At 37.8% G+C, this 21,339-nt stretch overlaps 1 protein-coding gene across 4 annotated transcripts in view; it reads right to left on the bottom strand.

Annotated features, from left to right (window-relative positions):
- The window catches only part of UBE2E3 (ubiquitin conjugating enzyme E2 E3), an 88,712-nt gene extending 67,902 nt beyond the window's left edge, over positions 1-20,810 (bottom strand). The window contains exons 1-3 of one of the 4 annotated variants that reach the window (XM_044381358.3): positions 20,653-20,810; positions 18,970-19,188; positions 17,134-17,184 (exon numbers count right to left, since the gene is read on the bottom strand). In XM_044381358.3, coding sequence (XP_044237293.1) covers positions 17,134-17,184; positions 18,970-19,163 — 245 coding nt within the window. In that variant the 5' untranslated portion in view covers positions 19,164-19,188; positions 20,653-20,810. Of the gene's footprint in view, positions 1-17,133; positions 17,185-18,969; positions 19,189-19,630; positions 20,014-20,226; positions 20,600-20,652 lie in introns of those variants that run through there. The other 3 variants (XM_048214196.2, XM_026492403.4, XM_026492406.4) reach the window with 3 other exon arrangements.
- Positions 20,811-21,339: the final 529 nt, after the last annotated feature.

Here is a 21,339-nt window from a genome sequence, read left to right as displayed (position 1 = left end):
TGCTGCAAATATTTTTCCTTTGTGTTTAAAATTTTGTTCCTTTCATAGCACAAGAGCTCTTACTTTACATATATATTAGAATTTCAATCATCTCCTTTATGATTTTGCTTATGGATTAAAAATTAAAGTTAGTCTTTGGGGTCTGATCACGGCCACCATACTGCATAGCTCCAGGGGTGCCGCGTCTCCTTCACTCTGCTGTGCTGTGCTCAACAGAGTACAGTATAAATGACACCCCCTGCAGTCGTACAATGTGGATGTTCTGGAACAACCAACAATACAATGCCCATTTCCCAAAGTTTTCCAACAGTTTGACTTTTTACAATATACTTATGATTTTCATCCATCTGGAGCTTATATTACAAAAGTTGTGATTAACAATTTTTTAAAACACTGTTTATTCCAAGTTCACATAATAAGTAATCTTAACTCCATGTTTTGGAAAGTTGCTTTAACGGAGTATTTTTAAAAGTATTTAATATGTTAAGTCTCAATCCGAACCTCTATTCAACAAAACTTTAAAACATGTATAATGTATCTTCTGTGTGCCAGAAACTGTGCTAAATGCTGACAATAAAAAATGTAAAAGATGGTTCCATAACACAAAATTCTCAGTCTTACCACAGAAGTCAATGACCACAGTGTGTCATTTTTTAAAAATTCTATCCCACTCATCACTGCTATTTGTGGATTAGAAATATTTCTTCTTTGTACATAATTGACTCTAATACCTCATTTTTCAAAATCCTCTTTCATAAACATGCTGGTTTATTTTTTCATATAACAACTGCTATTTAGCAGTATGTGTAACATACACCAGGTATGCGATATCTAATACACTAAAAAACAGATGAAACAGAATTATTATCCCCATTTATGAGAGAGAAATTAAATAACTTGCTCAAAATCTCACAGTTACCTTGTGGAGCTGGGACTTGAACTTGTATTGGTCTAAGTCAGTTGGAGTTCCTGGATATATTAAAAAAGACATTTGGGGGATGGTGGGGAGGTTCTATCTGTCTCTGCCTTCCCAATATTTGTATTTTTGGTTTCTGTTCTTTTCCAAGCTTTATACTATAGTCAGTTACTACATAACTACAATGGGGGCATCCCTGGCTTTTCTCCCCTCAAATTTAAAAGAACTGTAAACAGTATTTTCAATAAGCAGAATATTGGCTTTTTCAATGAAAAGCATATTTTATTATTTTAAGGGATAAATTCTACTTCAATATTTAAATTGGGAGTCAGTTAAAATATAGCACACGAAGCACAATATCACAAGTGATTAGGGAAATGCAAATCCAAACCACAATGAGATGCCACTTCACACCCACTAGGATGCTTATGTCAAAAAACCAGAAAACAGGTGTGACAAGGATGTAAAGAAATGGGACCTCTCATACATTGCTGGCGGGAAACTAAAATACTACACACAGCATTGTGCAAAGCACTTTGGCAGTTTCTCAAAAAGTTAAACGGAGAACTATCACATGACACAGCAATTTCACCCCTAGAAATACACCCCAAAGAACTGAAAACAAGTATTCAAACAAATGCTTTTACACAAATGTTCACAGCAGCACCATTCACAGTGACCAAATGGTGGAAATGACCCAAATGTCCATAACTGATGAATGGATAAAATATACCAAATGCTTTTATTTTGTATTCTACATTTCAAAATGCTCCATAATTTTTCTTCTGTAACCTATGGTAAGTAATATGTCACAGGACTGGAAACTGCCGCTCTTCACAATCTTGCAACAAATTTCTTTTGATTGCGGGGTAATAGTCTAATAAATGAATTCTACTTGTTTTTACAATTTTAATACTGCTGGTCTTCAGTGAGATTATACAACTGTGATTTTGGCAGTGCTGGGATCATGCTTGGGGATTTAGATTATACTTGCAAACATATTTAAGGTAGTTTTTCATTTCTAGAATAAAAGATAAGGAACTATCTACTCTCTAGAATAAAAGATAAGAAAATATCTATTACTTAGAAGTTTAAAACATCCACAAATCTACAGAGAAAACTACTTAACAAAAGTATAAAATTTTTAAAGTTATTTTACAAATAATCTAATTCATGTTTTCGAATGAATCACCTTCTATTACCTGAAGAGACTGCTGTTGATTTTTTTTTATTTTACTTTTTTAAATAGAAACACATGAATGGGATTTAGAGATGTCTCTGGAATTACTGGCTCAGCCATCTTCCTCCAAAGTTGGATCTTACTAAGTTCTGATTTACTTCTATTTTCAGCTGTTTGCACTAAAATTTCATGTCCTCAAGTCATTAGTTACATACACACACACAAAGCCTTAATGTTTAGCAGACTCCTCCCACACACATTTTTACCAATACTTTTGTCTTATGACACCGGCATTTAAAGTATAGGTGATACTTAAGAACATAGCTAGCCATTAAAATCAAGTAAAAAACATGAGCTTAACTTCTCTACTGAAAATAAGTGGTATTTTATTATCTCCTCTGCCCCGTCCCCACTATCCTCATCCCAACTAAGACCTTAAGTCTCAAGAGCGCTGGTTCTCAAAAAATGATTAGAGGACCACTAGGACCTGAATCTAAGACATACTTCTTTAAATGCACATTCTCAGGCCACCCTCGCAACTACTAAATCAGAATCCCTACTCTGAATAATTGATTATGAGAACCATAATTCACCAAGCCAAACCAGAACATTGCCCACATACAGCACCAGGGTAAGATGATTTAGCACACTGACTGGGGAATTTCTGAAAGTGAAAAAAATGCTATTAATAATTATAAGCCAGGATGTATAGTCAAAGAAGGGTTCCTTTAGTGTGCTCCACACTGAGAACTCGGCTAGCTTCAGAAGCACTTTCAACTAAGAAGTTCATTAAAATTATTCTAAAATGTAATGCAAGAACATTACACTAACAGATGAAAATATAAAGAAACATGAGACCCATAACCAAGTCTGGTACCCAGTCTAGTTGGGATGAAAGGGCAAATGACAAGAGGCAGTAAGTATCAGAGAATAAATAATACGTAAGACTCTCAAAAAAGACATGTGCAGGAAAGCCTTCACAAGATGTAGGATTTGAAATGGGCCTTAAAAGATCACTACTGCTTGGATGAAAGCCAATCTGGGCAACGAGAGAAGGTAAACAAAGATGCAGAGCCTAGAAAACCCATGTTATGCCCAGAAGGTGGGAAACAGACCTATTTTCACGACAGCATAGGGCTTTTATACATTAACGGGAGGGGAAAAAGTCAGGAGCCAAATGCAGAAAAGTTTGATCCCTGAGATCGCTAATATTTTATTTGAGAGAGAGAGAAAGAGAGAGAGAGAGAATGAGCACACTAGCATGGGAGCAGGGGGAGGGGAGGGGCTGAGGAAGGAGAGAGAATCTAAAGCATACTCCCTGCTGACTGTGGAGCCCCATGTGGGGGGGGGGCAGGGCTCAATCTGAGGACCCTGAGGATCATGACCTAAGCTGAAACCAAAAGTCCAATGCTTAACCTACTGAGCCACCCAGGTGCCCCACAATCACTGAGATTTCTAAGGAGATTCTGTAATCAAAGGCCCCTCTGACACAGCTTGGCATGAGTGCCCAGAAGAGATAGGAAGAGATAAAAGATACACATGTGGGACGCCTGGGTGGCTCAGCTGGTTAAGCGCCTGCCTTCAGCTCAGGTCATGATCCCGGGGTCCTGGGATCGAGCCCCTTATGGAGCTCCCTGCTCAGTGGGGAGCCTGCTTCTCCCTCTGTCTCTGCCCCTCCCCTTCGCCCGTGTTCTCTCTTTCTAATAAATAAATACATCTTAAAAAAAAAGACACACATGTGAAGAAAGAATAGATATCAAGTGTAGGAAGAAATACTAAATACTAAAGAGTAATTGGGAGAAAGAAGAAGCATTTCATGAACAACAGAAAAGAAGTTTAAAAGTAAAGAGACAAAACAAGGTGAGCACTTAAAACAACAAAAAAAGAAATTACAGATAAGTAATATGAAGAAAACACTGACAGCTAAGATTATCAAATGACATTTTTAAAATAAAATAGAAGACAAAAAGCCAGACTACAAAAAGATGAAAGAAATACAAGACAGAAAAGTGGAGAAGTAACTGTATACATGGCTCAATAAAAATAAATAAGAAGCCAGAGACGAGCTGATAAGGAGAGAAAAGATGACAGAATTAAACAGGCTTTTAAATAATCTCTGAAAAACAGGAAGGGTTAACAGAGATTAGAAATAAAAGAAATTGAAACAATGCAGTTTGAGGCAATAGGCCAGAAGAAAAATCCCACCAGGTACACAGGTTTTCCTCTAAATAAAATAAAATTCACTACAAAATAAAAAGATCAAAAGAATATTCAAAGATACATATTTGCAAGAGAGTGTGTATATACATATGTTAAGCTCATGCACAAAGTTCAAATTTAGTATGATAGCTCAGAATTTGCGGGAGGTATAAAAAGTAAAATGCTGGAGGAAGAAAACATCTATTTTTTTGCACAGAAGATAATTTCATGGGCAGTAAAATCACACACGTTTGGTCATGACAGATTTTATGTTAGAAATTTACTAAAAATTATTATACATTATTTGCAGCAATTTTTTTATTACAACATTATGATCTGCTATCATTACAATGTGGACTCTAGACTAGTAATTTGTAACTGGAAGTGATTAATCCTTTTTCCCTCCTTAAGACATTTGGAAATGGGAGGAGAAGGTAGTTTCTGGTGCCCATAATACTGGGACCCGCCCTAATAGCATTTAGGCAGCAGAATCCAAGGATGCTCAAGGTCTTCCAAGGAAAAGAACAATCCAACCCAAAATGCGAAGGTGGCCCCTAATGAGAAACACAATAGATAAGGAAGGTTGCTTATCTCGTATATTTACATTACAACAGGGTTGATTTTTTTTAATTCATTTCTGGTGATAAATTAATTTGATTCTGATAAAGGTCTTTGCATTTCACCTTGGTCTATTTTAATTCAGAACTTAAAAACAGACCTGTAGTTCCAATAAAGGTATTTCGGTCATCCTAATGATAAGACTTACTAATTATCCCTTTACAAGTGATGAAGAGGTGGCTAGGAGAATGTTACATGTTTAAAACAATAGCTTAAATAAGTATTCAGTTTTTGAAACAATATCTAGGATGATGGTTAAGTTGAACGTATGTATTTGTATTATTTTTTACCACAAAATATGTCCATGCAATGTTTATACATCTAAAGTTCCCTAAGGCAAAGCAATTTAAGCTGAAGTTTATTTAAAATTAAGAAGGTCTATAAGGATTATAATGGCAATATACAGAAGTACTGCAATGGACTGAAACACAACAGATACGACTTATCAATGATTCTAAAAAGGATACTAGGAAACCAACTATTCTTTCGAAAAAGCACTAAAAATAAAACTGGTAAACAGGAAAAAGAATTAAAACACTTACTCTGCCTTCACTAGGTAACCTGTCCAACTGCGTAAACAAATGGAAGATGCAGTAAGTCTCTCTTTAGAGATCTATTCCAATGGTTACTAACATCACAAAAAGTAAATCAGATCTTACAAGTCTCCAGATAGAAAAGCACACTACCTATGAGGCAGTCGTGTCAAGAAAAAGAAAGAAAATCAAACCTGAATCTGATCAAGCCTCTTGACCTAACTTCCAAATTTAAAGGAAATACTGAACGCAAAGAAAGATATTAAACTGTACCATAGGAGTGCAATAAAGCAAAATCCAGACTCTCAGAAACACCACGCAGTTCTTCCATTAAATTGCAAAAATGGAAAAAAAAAGAGAGAATTTACTGGTGATAAAAACATACCAACCAATCTGTGTGTCTACTTTATTTGGATACTGATTCAGATAAATTTGGGGAGTGGGGGTTGAGGGGAAATTGTCTAGGACACCCATGAGACATTTGTAAATTTGAACAATTAAGGACCTTAGATTTAAAAAATGTAGGTGGGTTAATGACATTGTAGTTAAGCTAAAAAGAGTCCCTATTTTTTGAAAATACACAGCAAAATATCTGTTCTTTAAAAATGCAGATGAAATGATGTCTGAGATTTGCTTAGGTGTAATATGAGAGGGTGAAATGGATGGAATTACAGATGAAACAAGACTGGTCAAGTGTTGGTAACTACTGAAACTGGGTGAAGGCTACACAGGGATTCAACATAATAGTCTGTTTACTTTCATATATGTTTCAAATCTTCCATAATAAAAAGTTAATTTAAAAAAACTAAGAAACCTCAGCAGGAGAGGAAAGCAATCATTTGCAACATGTTTATTTTAGAGTTTTAAAAAAAGAACAAAATGACTGCTTGGCATAGTCCTCTAATGGATATGGGGATATTAAGCATCTGGGAAGATATAACAGAAATGTCTTTTAAAATTTTAAACAGACAATGGTGTAAATAAAGTAAAGAAAATCTAAAGGTATACTTGTTAAAACTGCCATTGAATTCCACATGGAACACATGCACCTAAGTTTGTGTTCAAACCCATCGAATGCCAGATTTTTCCTCACTGTAATAGCAGGTAAATTTACCACAAGCATATATATCACAAATCCAACAAATACTACCAATACCCTTACAAACAAGTGTGAAACAAAAATAAAACCATAAAGCCAAGGCCTTATGGTACCCCCTATATTTTGTTGTTGCTACTGTTTAAATTGAGAAGACTACAGAAAGCAATAGGAAGCCATAAAAAAACATGTAGCCACAATCTTCTGAGATCGAGTCTCTTGGGGACCCTGAATAAATGGATTCTTGACCTACTAAAATTTAATGTGAAAAAATGATCCATTTGTAAAGGACCTGTAAGATTGTAAATGGCAAAACGAACTACAAATAACCACCCTCAGAAAGGGAATGAATGTTGTTTATAAAAAGTGAGAGGCGTGGATGTAAAGGGAGGATCATCATGATGATTTATAAGTAAAGAAAAATAAAATAAAAAGGTAACAAAATTCATGTTTCCCTAGGCCTTTCATTCAGACCGAAACATGTGGAGCTATACTCCCAAAAGCAATTTCAGACAAGAGATGTCTTTATTTTTCCCCAGACAAGCTAGAAGTTAAACAGAATGACAAAGTGTATTTGCTCTGGGACAGTGAAGCAGCAAAGAAACTTTGGAAGGGCATAACTGGTCCAAATCCCTCCAAAACGGGCAGACTAAACCACAGACAATGAATGAAGATGGAAATGCCACAATTCCTTTCAGTTTTGTTTGCCGCAAATAACCACTAAATTAATCATAACATACACTCAGGACCAAGAAAAGGACTGAAATTTTTTTTTAAATGTAATGATCCCAGAAATCTGCCCTCTTGCTATTCTTTTTGAGGTTAATCGCTTCCTACTGACCATCACACCCAAAACAGGTGCTATATATAAGCTTATATTGTTTACCTGTATACACACCCTTATAAAACCAATGAAATGTCAACAAAGAGTAAAATGTCAAACCTTTAGAATTTAACTTTAAGACTGCCTTTAGACAAAATGCAAGGCACAGATTGATTCATTAAACTCATTAGTTTTATTAATCTAAAACAAACTATATAAACCTAGCAGGTACTCTGAGAACATTCGTAGGTCTGTTTTGCTACATGGACCAGCTTCTTTCCCAAAGACACTCATAAGAAAAAAGCAAATCCCCATACTACTATCTGGGAATAATTTCTGTATAAATTCACAAATTTAGGAAAAACAGTGATTAAATGAACTATGAAACTATAAAAAACAAGACAAAATTAAGAGGACTCTAACATGAAGCCAAATTTGTTAAAAAGTGAGAGCTGGTGCCAGTATCAAAAAATAGTAAGTGCACATGCTGCTGAGAAATCAACATTCAAATTCTCCTAAAATCCTGTGATTGGGACATTTTTCCATAAAGCTAGGAATTCTTATCTGCAGAGGGATTTTTTCCAACTTCAAAGCAATTCATAAACATGGACTGCTTCACAATACCCCAGAGAAAAAAGCAGAGGTAGATTTAAAGATATTCCTTTGCCCACAGGAAAGCCATACACAAAGAACTACAAGGCAGAGAACAAAGATTTGCCTTTTCCGTTATGATCATACTCAGTCCCTGACCTTCTTTCTTACAGGGGAAGAGAATAAGGCAAGAGAGGTGACAACCGGGGAATGCTCCCGGTGTGTGTGTGTGGGGGGGGGAGCTTAAATGATTATTAAGGAAAAAAAAAAAAAGGTAAGAAAGCTTAGCACCCCTAAGCCAAAGAAGGAGAAACTCTTTTCTTTCTCCAACTCACCAGCTGGACCTTACATGCCAGGTCCTAAAACCCTACAAAGAACAGTATTTTTGGACCCTTCAAGAAACTCTAAACAAACAAGAGATATACTTACACTAAGCATGTACCTACAGACCCATAATCAACTGTTTTTACCAGATCTCTCAAGCAGCAGCGTACAAAAGCAGAAGTGCTTACTTTTATGTCAAAATGTAAACCTAGATTTTTGCCCCACATCTGTTATATATATGCACTACATATGTGACATTTGGCAATTTTCTCAACTATTCTAAGATTCAGTTTTGAAATCTTAACAAGAATGATTTTTTAGAGGGTTCTTTTGGGAATTAAACAAGTTAGTGTATTAATATGTACTATACTATGGAATCCAGTACAGTGTCAGGCTGGATGCTCAATTATTTCCTCTTTGAAGTAAGAGTGAAAGTCATCTATTCATGGAAGTATACATCCTTTGTGGCAGAAAAACTGATTTCTCACTGAATACTCATATGCTCCCCCACATTCTCCAGCCACCTTGTTGGAAGTTAGTTACAGTTAGCTGAGGCCATGTGATTAATTCAGGTCTTACTTCCAGACCAAAGCACTTAAAAGCTGGCAGAAGACCCTCCAACTCTCTTGCGTGGACACATGTTTCAAAAGGCAGAGCTACAAGATGCAAGAAGCATAGATCTGAGTCCACACGTGGAAGAGCTAGCTACCCAGGAGAGCTCCTGGACCCACAGTGGACTTCATATGAGCAAGAGAAATAAACCTTTGTATGTTTACGGTTATAAGCCTTCTAGGTTGGTTTGTTAACTCAACACAGCAAAATTTAATGTATCCTTTTATTGCCCAATTGTACTCAAAGGCTGCAGGACAAAACACATACATAAAAATGGCAAGTCCCGTGTTTAAGTATTAAAGGATGTCTTGCTTTCGGTGTAATTCTGTACATTTAGAAAAAATGGAATGATTAAAAGACAATATTTAGTAACAAAGTGGAAAAGTAATCCAATATACAGAACTTAAAAAGAAATGGATATATATAGTTTCACCTTAGGCGGAAAGAATTCTAAAATCAAGAGTTAACTTTTTTTCTAATTAACATACAAGTCATATAACAACAACAACAAAAGCAATTATCCAAAAACAAAAAGTGAGAAACTGAAAACTGCTATTAGGAAATAGGTAAAAGAAAGGAAAGAAGGGGCGCCTGGGTGGTTCAGGCTTCTCCCTCTCCCTCTGCTTGTGTTTCCTCTCTCACTGTGTCTCTCTCTGTCAAATAAATAAAATATTAAAAAAAGAAAAAAGAAAGCAGACCAACTTCCACTCTTTCATATAAGTGGCTGCAGTTCATTGTCATTTTAACACAGGCAGCGCAGGACCACAATTGCTTATCCACAATTCTGGAATCCCAAAAGCTCTAAAAACCAAAGGTTTTTAAAATAAGTTTGGAGAGAAATAATTTGGCAGCAACAGCAAACATGAACTAACCTGAAACTACTTGTAGTCTCTACTTATCCATTTAGTATAAATATTCATACATTTTTGGTGGAGAAATCTTATGTGTTTAAAGATCCCACTGGGATACAGCAAACACATCGTATTCCCTTTCTAAAATCTAAAATTTTCTGTACTCTAAAACACATCTGGCCCCAAGGGTTGGAAATAAAAGATTGTGGACTTAGAACAATAACAGAAGTGAATAATCTCTGTACTGTCTTAATGATGAAAACTTAAAACCAAATCAAGAGCATGGCTTTCTAACCTGTTTGTAATTCAATGTAAAGCTGAATTTTGATGATTTTTCAATGGTATTTCCCCTTAATGCATTGTACTTCAATTTTTCTGGTAGAACACAGATACAACAGCCTAAAGGTAGATCATTCAGGGGTATAATTAACTGGTAGAAGACAGAAAAGAAATGAAAATACTGCCGAAAGCATTTCTGGCCTCAACAGACCATAATTTAACAGGTATTCAAGGTAGCCATTCCTGTGGTTTGACATAAAAAACAACATACACATATGTCAAAAAATATACAGTAAATGTAAACCATAGCATGGGAGTAGTGGGAGGTAGAGCCATGAGCTCTGAGGAAGGTGTAGGAGAATGTACTAGCAGTCATCACTAATAAGATAGGAAAATGGTAAAAAGAAAACTATGCAATAACTCAGGCGGCAAGCTATCAGAGTAAGTATCTACGGCAGGATTTCTCAACCTGAGCACTACTGACGTTTTAGTCCAGATGACTCTGTTGCAGAGGGGTTATCCTACACACTGCAGGGCATTTAGCAGCATCGTGGACCTCTACTCACTAAACATCAGTAGCAACCCGCCTTCCCCCAGTTGAGAAACCAAAAAAGTCTCCAGGCATTGACAACTGTTCCTTAGGGCTTTTGTTTTTTGAGGGAGGTGGAGCTGGTAGGGAGGAGTAGGGAGGCAAAAATCACCCCCAGTTGAGAACCACTGATCTAGAGGCTAGAGAAAGAATAAAAGTTTAAAGAGACTTTCTTCTCCAGATTCCAATAAAATGCCAAATATACTTCCCTGTCAAAAGCAGTATAGGAAGAAAAAAAATCACTTCTATTTCTCTAAATCTACAAGTGGTTTTATCATGTTTTTAATCTTTATTTTGTAAGGAAGATGAGAATGGCAGATCAAGCTCTCCATTCTCAATGTGAATGCCCCTGCACTCAAAGCAAGAAAGATTTGTTGATTTTCTTGTAACTAAACACATCCATCTGTTGTTACAGCAACTCTTTTCAAGGAGGGAATAAGGTACCAATTGGTTAACTACAGAAAGTGACAAAACAATTGGTAGTAAACACACACAGTTTTCACCTACTTTCTAACTATATTATCTGCTTTGAACATAATAGGTCCCTAATAAAAACGTGACCTTTGGGGGGAAAAATATTGTTTACAATCATGTCACTCGTTTGGAAAAAGTTTTTAGTCACAACAGCACTGGGTCCTCCTGCTGCGCTGGCACATATGAGACAAATAATTAGACTTACTGTAATTATCAATTTCCTTTTGTAATAGAAACAGGAGCTAAATGCCTTTGAACAATCACACTAAAAATCATAACTATGAAAAAAAGTAAAGAATATATGAGGGTTTTTTTTAAGATTTTATTTATTTATGTGAGAGAGAGATCAGAGGGAGAAGGGAGAAGCAGGCTCTCCACTGAGCAGGGAGCTCAAAGTGGGGCTTGATCCCAGGACCCTGGGATCATGACCTGAGCCGAAGGCAGACACTTAACTGACTGAGCCACCGAGGTGCCCTATATGGGATTTTTAATAGATCTTCTCCAATCCAAAGTCAGTTTTGCCTGGAATTTCTATTCCTGTCCATTTGACAGACTTAAATTTATCTATTAATTTAACAATCCTTCACATGTAAAACACTGTGTAAAATCAAGAGTTACAGAAATACGTAAGACCATCCTCCTTTCAAAGGGACACTTTCTACTGCAGAAGGCAGACAAACAAGTAAATAATTACAGTATACCGCATCGACATACTGTATTACGTATTACAGCTGTGTTGAGGCTCATATTAGCTTAACGAAACATAAATCATCACCTAAAATTATCAGTAATGCCCAAGTCTCAAAAAAAATTCTCATGATTTTTGACAGTCTGTGCAGATGCCAAAATTTAATTAATAAAATAATAAGGACTATCCATCAGTAGATGACCACAGCGGGGTGGTATGGAAAACACCTTTAATCAGAGTAGTTCTACATTTATCTGTTTTAGAAAGTGAGCTTCCAATTAAGATTTAATTTTCATAAAAAGGGAGTTCTAACTTTTTTTTGAAGAGTTGAAAAATAAAAGGACTAAAGAGATGCAATTTCGTTATACAAAAGAGGGTATCCTCCTTCACACAGCACACACTGCTAATATCAACAATAACAACAATCACATGTATAGAAAAGAAAAGGGCAATCTATCTACATATGTGAAGGCTTTGAAATCAAGCACTGTAGGGGCACTGCGGTGTCTCAGTAGGTTAAGCCTCCCAATTCGCGATTTCATCTCAGGTCATGATCTCAGGGTTTTGAGCTCAAGCCCCAAGTTGGGCTCTGCCCTGGGCATGAAGCCTGCTTATTAAGATTCTCTCTCTCCATCTCCCTTTGCCCCCCACCAAAATAAAATTAAATTAAATTAAATAAAGGGCTATATAAGCAACCAACTAAGTTATGTAAACATCACGTTATTTTGATTATTACCTTTTGATTATTACAAAAAGCTTCCAAAATCATAGACAAGGAAAAAATTGCTATGTTTAGGTAACTGACAAACTATATCAGTTCAGAATCTAAACAGGGTATTTAAAAGGGAAAACATAACTATCACCCTTATTTTAAAATCTTTCATTATAATTTACTGCAGATAGAATCAGGGTATTCTTTAGTGAATTAAGTATCATTAACCTTATGCATATTCTTTTAAAAAGGAATATACTATTTCTTCATCTTTGCCCAAAGTCCTTAGATTCATTTTCTTTTTTGGTCAAGTTCCAAGGAATTCCTTTCCATATATATATGTGTGTGTGTGTATATATATGTGTGTGTATATGTGTGTGTGTGTATATATATATACACACAAAATTTTGCTTGATGTGTTCTCAAATAAATAGGCGCTAAACTGCTTAAAATTAAATTACTCCTATAGTATGATGTTGACCCAGTGGAGAAAATGCCAGCAAGAGTGAGGGCATGGGTGGTCACATTATTGACCCAATTTACACCATTACAAAACTTTAAAACATACTAACTCATTTAATCATCATAATAACCCTATGGGGGGGATTATTTTAATTTCCAGTTTACATTTAAGAAAACTAAAAGACAGAAATACATCCTAACTGATGTAAAGTAACACAACTAATAAGAGGCAGACTAGGCATTTGAACTCAGACCAATGTTTTTGAAACCTTAATATACACACAATTCACCTGGGAATCTTGCTGAAATTCAGTTTCTGATTCAGTACTTCTGCAGTAGGGGAAGTGAGATTCTGCATTTCTAACAATCTTACCTGTGAGACAGACACTGCTGATCTGAAGATCACCCTATGCGCAGCAAAGTTCTAGTCTACCCTAGAAAATGGCGGCAAGTGGTGGTAACCTGCACGAGGTAGAGTTCACCCACAGTTAGACAATGAGAGGCTTATGAGGAAATGAAGAGTTGCCGGCTTCTGGTTTAGAACTTAATTGCTTCTTGTATTAATTTTGTTTTTAAAAGAAGGATGTTAGCAAAATTTACAAGTATTATATATACCTTTCAAGTTCTGCAAGCACACATATTAGTAATACTGTAATAACTTGATACTATTACATCTCCTTCCCAAAAAGGCCTTTCCCACATCCAAAAACTATTTACAAATACTCCTGAATATCTAACTTTAACACAGATTCGATCTCAACATATTGAAGAGTAGTTTAACAGTGTATATTTGTGCCTTCTCATATATGGAAAGAACTAGAGGTTAAGTTAAAAATCCAGCAACTTCCTAAATGTTTGCCACTTGTATAAGTGGTTACCGTGAAAGGACAAGGACACCCTTTGGGAAACAGAGGGAACATAAATGTCTTAATAGCACATTGCTCAACAATTCTAGTCAATCACTTTCTCCCAAAACAGGGAAATGCCCATAACACAACTTCCCTTCATTCTCATTGATGTATGTACTATTTACACCATAATTTAGAATACAGTACGTAAACAATATAAATTAAAGCCACTACATAAATATTAAATCCCTATGTTTAGAATTAAGGAACTCCAATACCTAAAAACTTAAATGCCATCAAATCATTGGAAATAACAGTTTATCAAACTTTTATACTATCAGGAAAAGAAGTATCATTACTATCAAAATATATTCAAACCTTTTTAAAGCGACACACTTAATTCAACAGTTACGTCTATCCTAAGATCACTCTCGGTGTACATGTTAGACACTTCTATATAATAATAAGGGAATATATAAGAAAAAGGATATTTTATTAATAAAACACAGGAAGTAGGAAGGGATCTAAGAGAATTCTTAGTCTCATCTGAGTAATTTTAGTTTTGCTGAGTCTTCTTGTATTTCAATCAACTTTTTCCTGAATGTACACAGATATACTTTACATTTCTTCCCTGAGGAAGAATTAAATCTGTCACATACTTTGACAAGCTTGTAAAAATTATTTTCAAAACCATAATGGAATTCTGATTAATTAGCTACACATGAAAGTCAAATATCAAAGTCAAAAAAGTATTAGGTTTCATAGACTTCAAACAATATGAATTCACACATTTTAGAATTTATTAATATAGAATCCCATTTTAAATTATAACATACATTCTCCTACACCTTCCTCAGATTTAAACTGTACAAGCACTGTAAAGCTAAAATTCTCACCCATGCACCTGTGAATTACAAAACACCACAATCTGTCATGTATCTGATATGAAAGTAAAAATACAACACAAATTCAGACTTAGGTGTCAAAATGCTAAAATGCGTCCACTAAACACTCAATTCCTGCTCAAGGACAAGAACTAGATAATCTTCTACCCCAAAAAATTACTAGACACTTAAAATAAAAGACACAAAAGTATCTGGCTATTTTACACGTCAGGCATATGAAGAAGATGGTCCCCAAACTAGTAAGACACAACTTCTCCCAGTTCCTTGTTAAGACTTAATTTTCTGTTTGTTTTTTCTTTAGTCACACAGCCACAAAGAAATTCAAATATTAAAAGAACTAGAGAATTGAAATATGTAATTTGCAATAGTTTACAATCATCACAAGCTGTGACCAGGGAAAGTACAGATGATGTAGTCCATGATATTGTTCCTAAGACCACAGGTCGCTATTTCACTGATCACTCTGTGTGAAGCATTACTTCATGGACTGAAATGAAATACAGCATATAAACAGAAAAATAAACAAGTTAAACTTTCTGCGTCCTAGAAACATTCTACTTCCTGTACAAGAATCCTCAGTGACCTTGTGGAACCATTACTGGGTTAAACATGTAAAGCATCCTTCTTCAGCAACTGCAACGCTACGCTACCGCTCCAAGGGCATTCAACACATCTACTGGGCTCTCTAGATTTAGGCACATACGTTAGTTTGTGCTATTTGCAAAAGATCAACAGAAACCTTTAAAAATGTTTGACCTTACATGCAATTTTAAAACATTTAAGAGTTTTGAATTGATAGATCTTTATATCTTCTACAAAGGAAAATATTAGAATATACTCTGCAAGTTAAGTGATCTTTCAGAGGGCAAATTTAACTTGACCTCACTAACTGACTACAGATTTGACACACCAATGAGAAGGCTGGAAGGAATACTCTGATTTATTTATTCTCTAAAGCAGCACTGTTCAACAGAAATGTAATATAAGCCACAGATGTAATTTTAAATTTTCTAATAACCACAGTAAAATGGTAAAAAAGTAAAATTTTAAAACATTTTATATAACTCAACATATCCAACATATTATCATTTAAACATGTAATCGATACTTTTAAAAATCAATAAGGTATCTTACATTCTTTTCTTCATACTAAGTTTTCAAAATACGACATGTATTTTACACTTAGAGCACATCACATTTTGGACAACTAAAGTGGTCAAGAGCCACAAGTGGCTAGTGGATGCAGTACTGGACAGCACAGCTCTTAATCCTTTGAGATCTGACACACCACTACCTGTTTAAAATTAGTTACATTCATGTTTGCCTTTTGAACTGAAATAGGGAATTATAAATATGAGTAAAACCGTTAATTCACTGAATAAATCAGGATCAGATCACCTTATCTAAGAATCTGGTTAATACACACAAGAAGCAATTGAATTAAACCCAATTGTGTCTCAAGTAGACTTCAGAGATAGGTCTGATCATCGCAAGTGAACACAACTTACAGCAAAAACACAAGTAGGACGAGAAAACATTTTCATAACAAACCATAACACTGCCTTATATCTAGCCACCACTCTCACTCTGGAGCACATATCTGTACGCAAATTATCTACAAAACTGTTTTTTCTAAGTCTGATGAATTTTGGAAGCCATACAGTCACTGCTGAAAACAGAACACTAAGTAAGACAAACTGAAAAAACGTTTATGAACAAAATTATCACCCAGTTACTTTTAATGCACCTTACACCAACCAACAATTTTAAATTATTCTACATGAGTTTCACTGAAATGAATTCCTCCTACAAATTCATTTACTCCTTTTCATACACATATTTCAAGGACCAAAATTACTAAGAATCTTCCCAAGTAATTAAGACATTTGATTAAAATGTAAATAATTCCAACAATGCATTCACTAGAAAACAACTAAAAGCATTAGCTTAGCACATAAAATTTGTCCTTAAGGCACGTTACGGAATAAATCAAACAGAAACTATACTCTTGTTTACCGCATTTACATTCTGTAACACCACATTCAGCAATTTCTAAATTTGGAAGGTCAGTTCAGATTGCACACAAGCAGTAACTTTAAAGCTTAGCAAAATTTTAGAAGTTTCTGCAATGTACTTCTGAATAAACACTCTACAGAAATGTTACAAGAGAACAAAAATCAGCACCATTCACACTAATCTCAGTAAGAAGCACAAAATCAGTATATTCAGAAATCTAAAATGTAGGATACATGCTAAAAGTATTTTCCCCCAAACTTGTTTAATTCACCTTAGACAATTTTTATTTAATCCACTTGCAAAGCTGAAGAGAAGCAAATGTAGCTTCTTCTGCAGCACACATATCCAAAGCCGATACATTAATCTCAGGATATTTTCCCACATTTTGTAATCAAAACAACAAAATTTGTTTCTTACCTGCAGTTAGGAGGAGGATCAAGAGTTATTTCAGCTAGCTCCTTCTGAATTCTGTTAGTGAAATGAAAACAGACAAAAAGGATTTGAGATAGTCTACAGAATAACCGGGGAATTACACTGCCCTCTACCACCATGCAGTTAAATGCAAGGCTGGCTCTGCCTTCAGTAATGCTAACATGGCTGCTTCCTCTTTGTTCTCAGAGGCATAACCCAAATCCCTTAACAGAAACTTTGCAGCTTTTTTTCTCACTTGCTACTGTAAATAAGTATGACATTCACACCTGATTTGAGAAATAGTCCTCTACTAGTATTCAATAAAGGATATAAAATCTATTTTAAAACACTTTTTACCAAAGAAATTCTCTTTTCAAGCTTATATGCAAATGAGACAAGAAGGGAGGAGGGAAAGCACTATAATATTTGACAATGACTTCAAGTCACTTTTACAGAGGTAAGAATTAACAAGCTATTACATGAGTACATTAACAGTTTGACAATATTTTATGTCAAAAAAAGTTTAAAATTTACAAACATCTTTACCAGTGAAAAACTTCTAAAGGACTCTGACATTCTTATTTAACCAATTCTGTTTTCCTTAATTTTAAGTACAGCACTAAAATTGAATAAATTTGGGAGGAAAGGAATAATAAGATATATAGCCTAGTTAAGGGGGAAATAAGCAGTTCTCTGATTTTATTCGAATTTAAAATGCTTTCAAAACTTAAGATGTGTTTAACACGTTCCTCAACAAGATTACAGCAAATTGAGGAGGACTCTAAATTATTTAAAAGGATGTTATTTAATAAAATATTCCCAAGTTATTATTACTTGGTTATTGATAGAGGTAAAAGTCCACAGAAAAATAAGATTACTTCTAAATCACTACAGAACACAATATTTGAACAGTTTTTATATCTTCTTTTCCCTTCAGTTGTGATCAGTAAAAATCAACAAAATGTCAGTACTGGCTAATGCTATAGACATATTTGATGTATAATTAATAGAATTCATGGATATTCCCCTACTACTACCAATGGAGTCCCCTTTACAATCTTTTTTTTGCCATCAAAGATAACATAAATCAACAGGAAACAAATGACCTTTCATATATACCCAACAAAATATGTTTCTTCTGCTGTTGAGTATTAACATGTCAAGCATATCCACAAGTTTCAGAGTGAAGAGTCACAAGCACAATGAAAGTTTTCAATAGCCAAGTGCCACCCAAAATTGTAAATGGCTACTTATAGGTTTTATTTGCATTCACAAGAAATATAAGGCATAACCATAAATTAACTACAAAAAAGTAGTGCCTGGATGCATGACTTAAAGTCATGTTTGTAAAACTGAAAGCAAATTTGGAGCACAATTTTAAATCTGCTTTCAAATATAGCCAAGGCCTTGAATTTATACAAATTTTGTAGCAAACAATCATTTCTAATCATTAAGTTTCATGGAGAGACACTGATCTCTAGAAGTGTCAATTTCAATGAAGAAGAGTATGACTCATAAAAAGGAACATCCTCAATGTACCAGCTAATTTGGGCTCACCAAATTTTCCTTGCCAACTCCTAAAACAATCTGTCAGAATGTTAGTCCAAGCTCTACTCAAGGACACTCTTACTGAAGTTACCAAAGTACAGAGTAAGTTCACTTAAAAGTACAATTCTATGGAGGTGGCTTATATACCACCTAAAGAATGACAACTCATTCAAGTCCAAATAAAAGTGATCACGAAGTAAATATTTTTGAACCAATGCCACTTATGTACAACCAAAAAAAAAAAAAACATTTGGAAGACAACCTGATAATGTGCTTAATCCTTCCACACATTACCTTTTAGCACTAGTGGATAACTTAGCAGTGGTTTTGCTAGAGAGTTTGGTGTTTTTCTTCTGCTGGGTGGCAGAAGGTTTTCTTTCTTCCTGTTCTTCAGGCTCTGGAGCGGCTGGGTCTCGTTGGTCCGCATCTGAACTACCACTGCTGGTGCTGGGGCTCTCATCATCGGACCTTTGCCTATCACTGGACATCTTGGTGAACTTATTTCTTGGAAAACTTTTAAAGAGAAAAGGGGGGAGAAAGGAAATGTTAAGTCTAAGAAATAAACCAATAGCATTTTCTTCTCTCAATATTCACCTAAAATCGTATTTTAATGAAAAACACTTCAAAGTGTTCACACTTATCTCATCACACATCAAGGTTACAGGGGGAGGTGATGTGTCTCACAACGCCAGCGTTCAAGGATTTACCGAACTCAAGTTAGAAAACCCACTCACATTTTTTTCCATCCCTTGGACAATCTATCAATTGTCTACTTTCTCAGAAGGCATGAAACAGATTTGCCAGGGAACTTAGGCAACGAGCATTAATAACATATGACACACTGTAAATAACAGATCTCGCTGAAAAATGTTAAAAAGTCACTAATAACGTCTAAATATTTACACACTGACATTGGTCAAAGCTACCAAATTCCCTTTCCGAGAGGAAAACATACCCTGTTAATCGCCCATATGCTTATTTAAGGTGGCGATTCCTCCTCTGTGCACGTAAGCCTTTAAATACAACACTTAGGAATTTAAAAATCAACTAACAAGCTGCTCTAGCCGTTTCCACGGCCAGCAGCGAAGATTCATCCGGCCAAGACCGAGCTGCCACCCTGGGAAAAGCAGAATCCAAACTGCACCTTCTGCAAAGCTCCCAATGCCATCAGGGTTCCTCGCTCAATTTTTACATCACGGACCGACATTTTGTCCAAAATAACGAAAAAAAAAAATCAGAGGCAAAACAAACAAACAAAGCCCCAAGAAGTGCAACAAATTTCCGCGCCCGCGGAGGCGAGCCGCGGCCGGCGGCGGCGGCCACGCAGCTCCGCGGCCCTTTGTGGGGAGGGCCGCGCGGGGGCCGCGGGCAGCGCTCACCGCGCCGGGCGCCAAGTGATGCGAGCAGCCCGGCCGGCCCCGCCGCGGCTCGCGGACACCGGCGGCGCGGGCGCCCGGCGCGAACAAAGCTGCCCGCCCCCGCCCCCTCCCCCACCGCCGCCGCCGCCGCCCCGGCCGCCCCCCACGCGGCCCCCCGGCCCCGCCGCCTTACCTCGGCCGCCCGCCCGGCCCGCTCGCGCGCCGCTACGGTGTGGGGGAGGGAGAGAGAAAAAAACCCTTCCTTAAGGAAATGGAGGCAGCTGGGGGGGGGGAAAGGGGGGGGAGGGAAAAAAAGAAGCCGAGGAGGCTCTGGCCGGGGAGTGTGGAACATTGAAAGTCGGAGGGGGTTGTGCAGTGCCGGGCTCCGGCCGGAGGGTGGCGCCGCCCAGCGCCTTCGGAAAAAAGGGGGGATAGGAGCTCGGCTGGGCGAGGGCGCGAGCTCCCGGCGAGGCGGAGGGGACGCGGGAGACCCCCGCGCGCTGTGGCCTCCCGCCGCCGCCGCCCGGCTCGGCTCCTCCCGGCCGCGCAGTCAGCAAGTTCCGAGGCGAGCGCGGGGGGAGGGGCGGGCGCGGCGGCAGCGCGCGTGCTCGCTGCTTGCCTGGCGGAGGGGCGCGCGCCCCCGGCGCCCGGCGGGCGCGAGCTCTTCCTGCGCGCTCCCGCGCGCTCTCTCCGCGCCTCCCTTCACCCGGGGGGCGCACGCGTCCGCCCGCGCGCGGCCAGGACAAAGAGCGCGGCGGGGACCCAACGGGCTGGCCCCTGCCGCCCTTGGCCGTGGAGCCCGTGCCGGAGAGGGCGGGGGCGCGGGCGCCGTCTCGTGGGGCCGCTGTGCCGCGGGGTGGCTTCCGGCCTGAGCCCGCCTCCGGAGCGAGGCTGCCCATTGGGCTACCCGCCCCGCAGGCTGGGGCCGGGGTGCTTTGGGGGCGGGCGCGCCGAGGTCATCCCCAGGGCTGGCCACGTCCTATCTGTCTGCGCTGGGGCCCTGCGTGGACCCCGAGGCACCTACGCCTGGGGAAGGGCCCTGGACGCGTGGTCGGGAGCCCCCCTCTGCCCTGGAAGGCTAGAAACTAATGGGTGTCGTGGACGAGGCCAGGCACGCCCGCGGAGGAAAGCTGCCTCTTGCCCCCTTGGAGCCAAAGGGGCAAGATGAGGTCTAGGGCGTTGAAGGAGGAAAAAAGGATTTAGAGACCAGGGGACCAATCTCTGCTTCTCTTTGGCCGTCAGCCTACCAAAGGGAACAGTCCTTCAGATGCTTTAAAAACTTAAAAATCCAAAACATTATTTAAAT

The sequence above is a fragment of the Ursus arctos genome, unplaced genomic scaffold, assembly GCF_023065955.2.
Source record: "Ursus arctos isolate Adak ecotype North America unplaced genomic scaffold, UrsArc2.0 scaffold_1, whole genome shotgun sequence".
Classification (NCBI taxonomy): domain Eukaryota; kingdom Metazoa; phylum Chordata; class Mammalia; order Carnivora; family Ursidae; genus Ursus; species Ursus arctos.
Note: the sequence above shows the minus strand (reverse complement) of the source record. Positions and strands in the feature narration are given on the sequence as shown.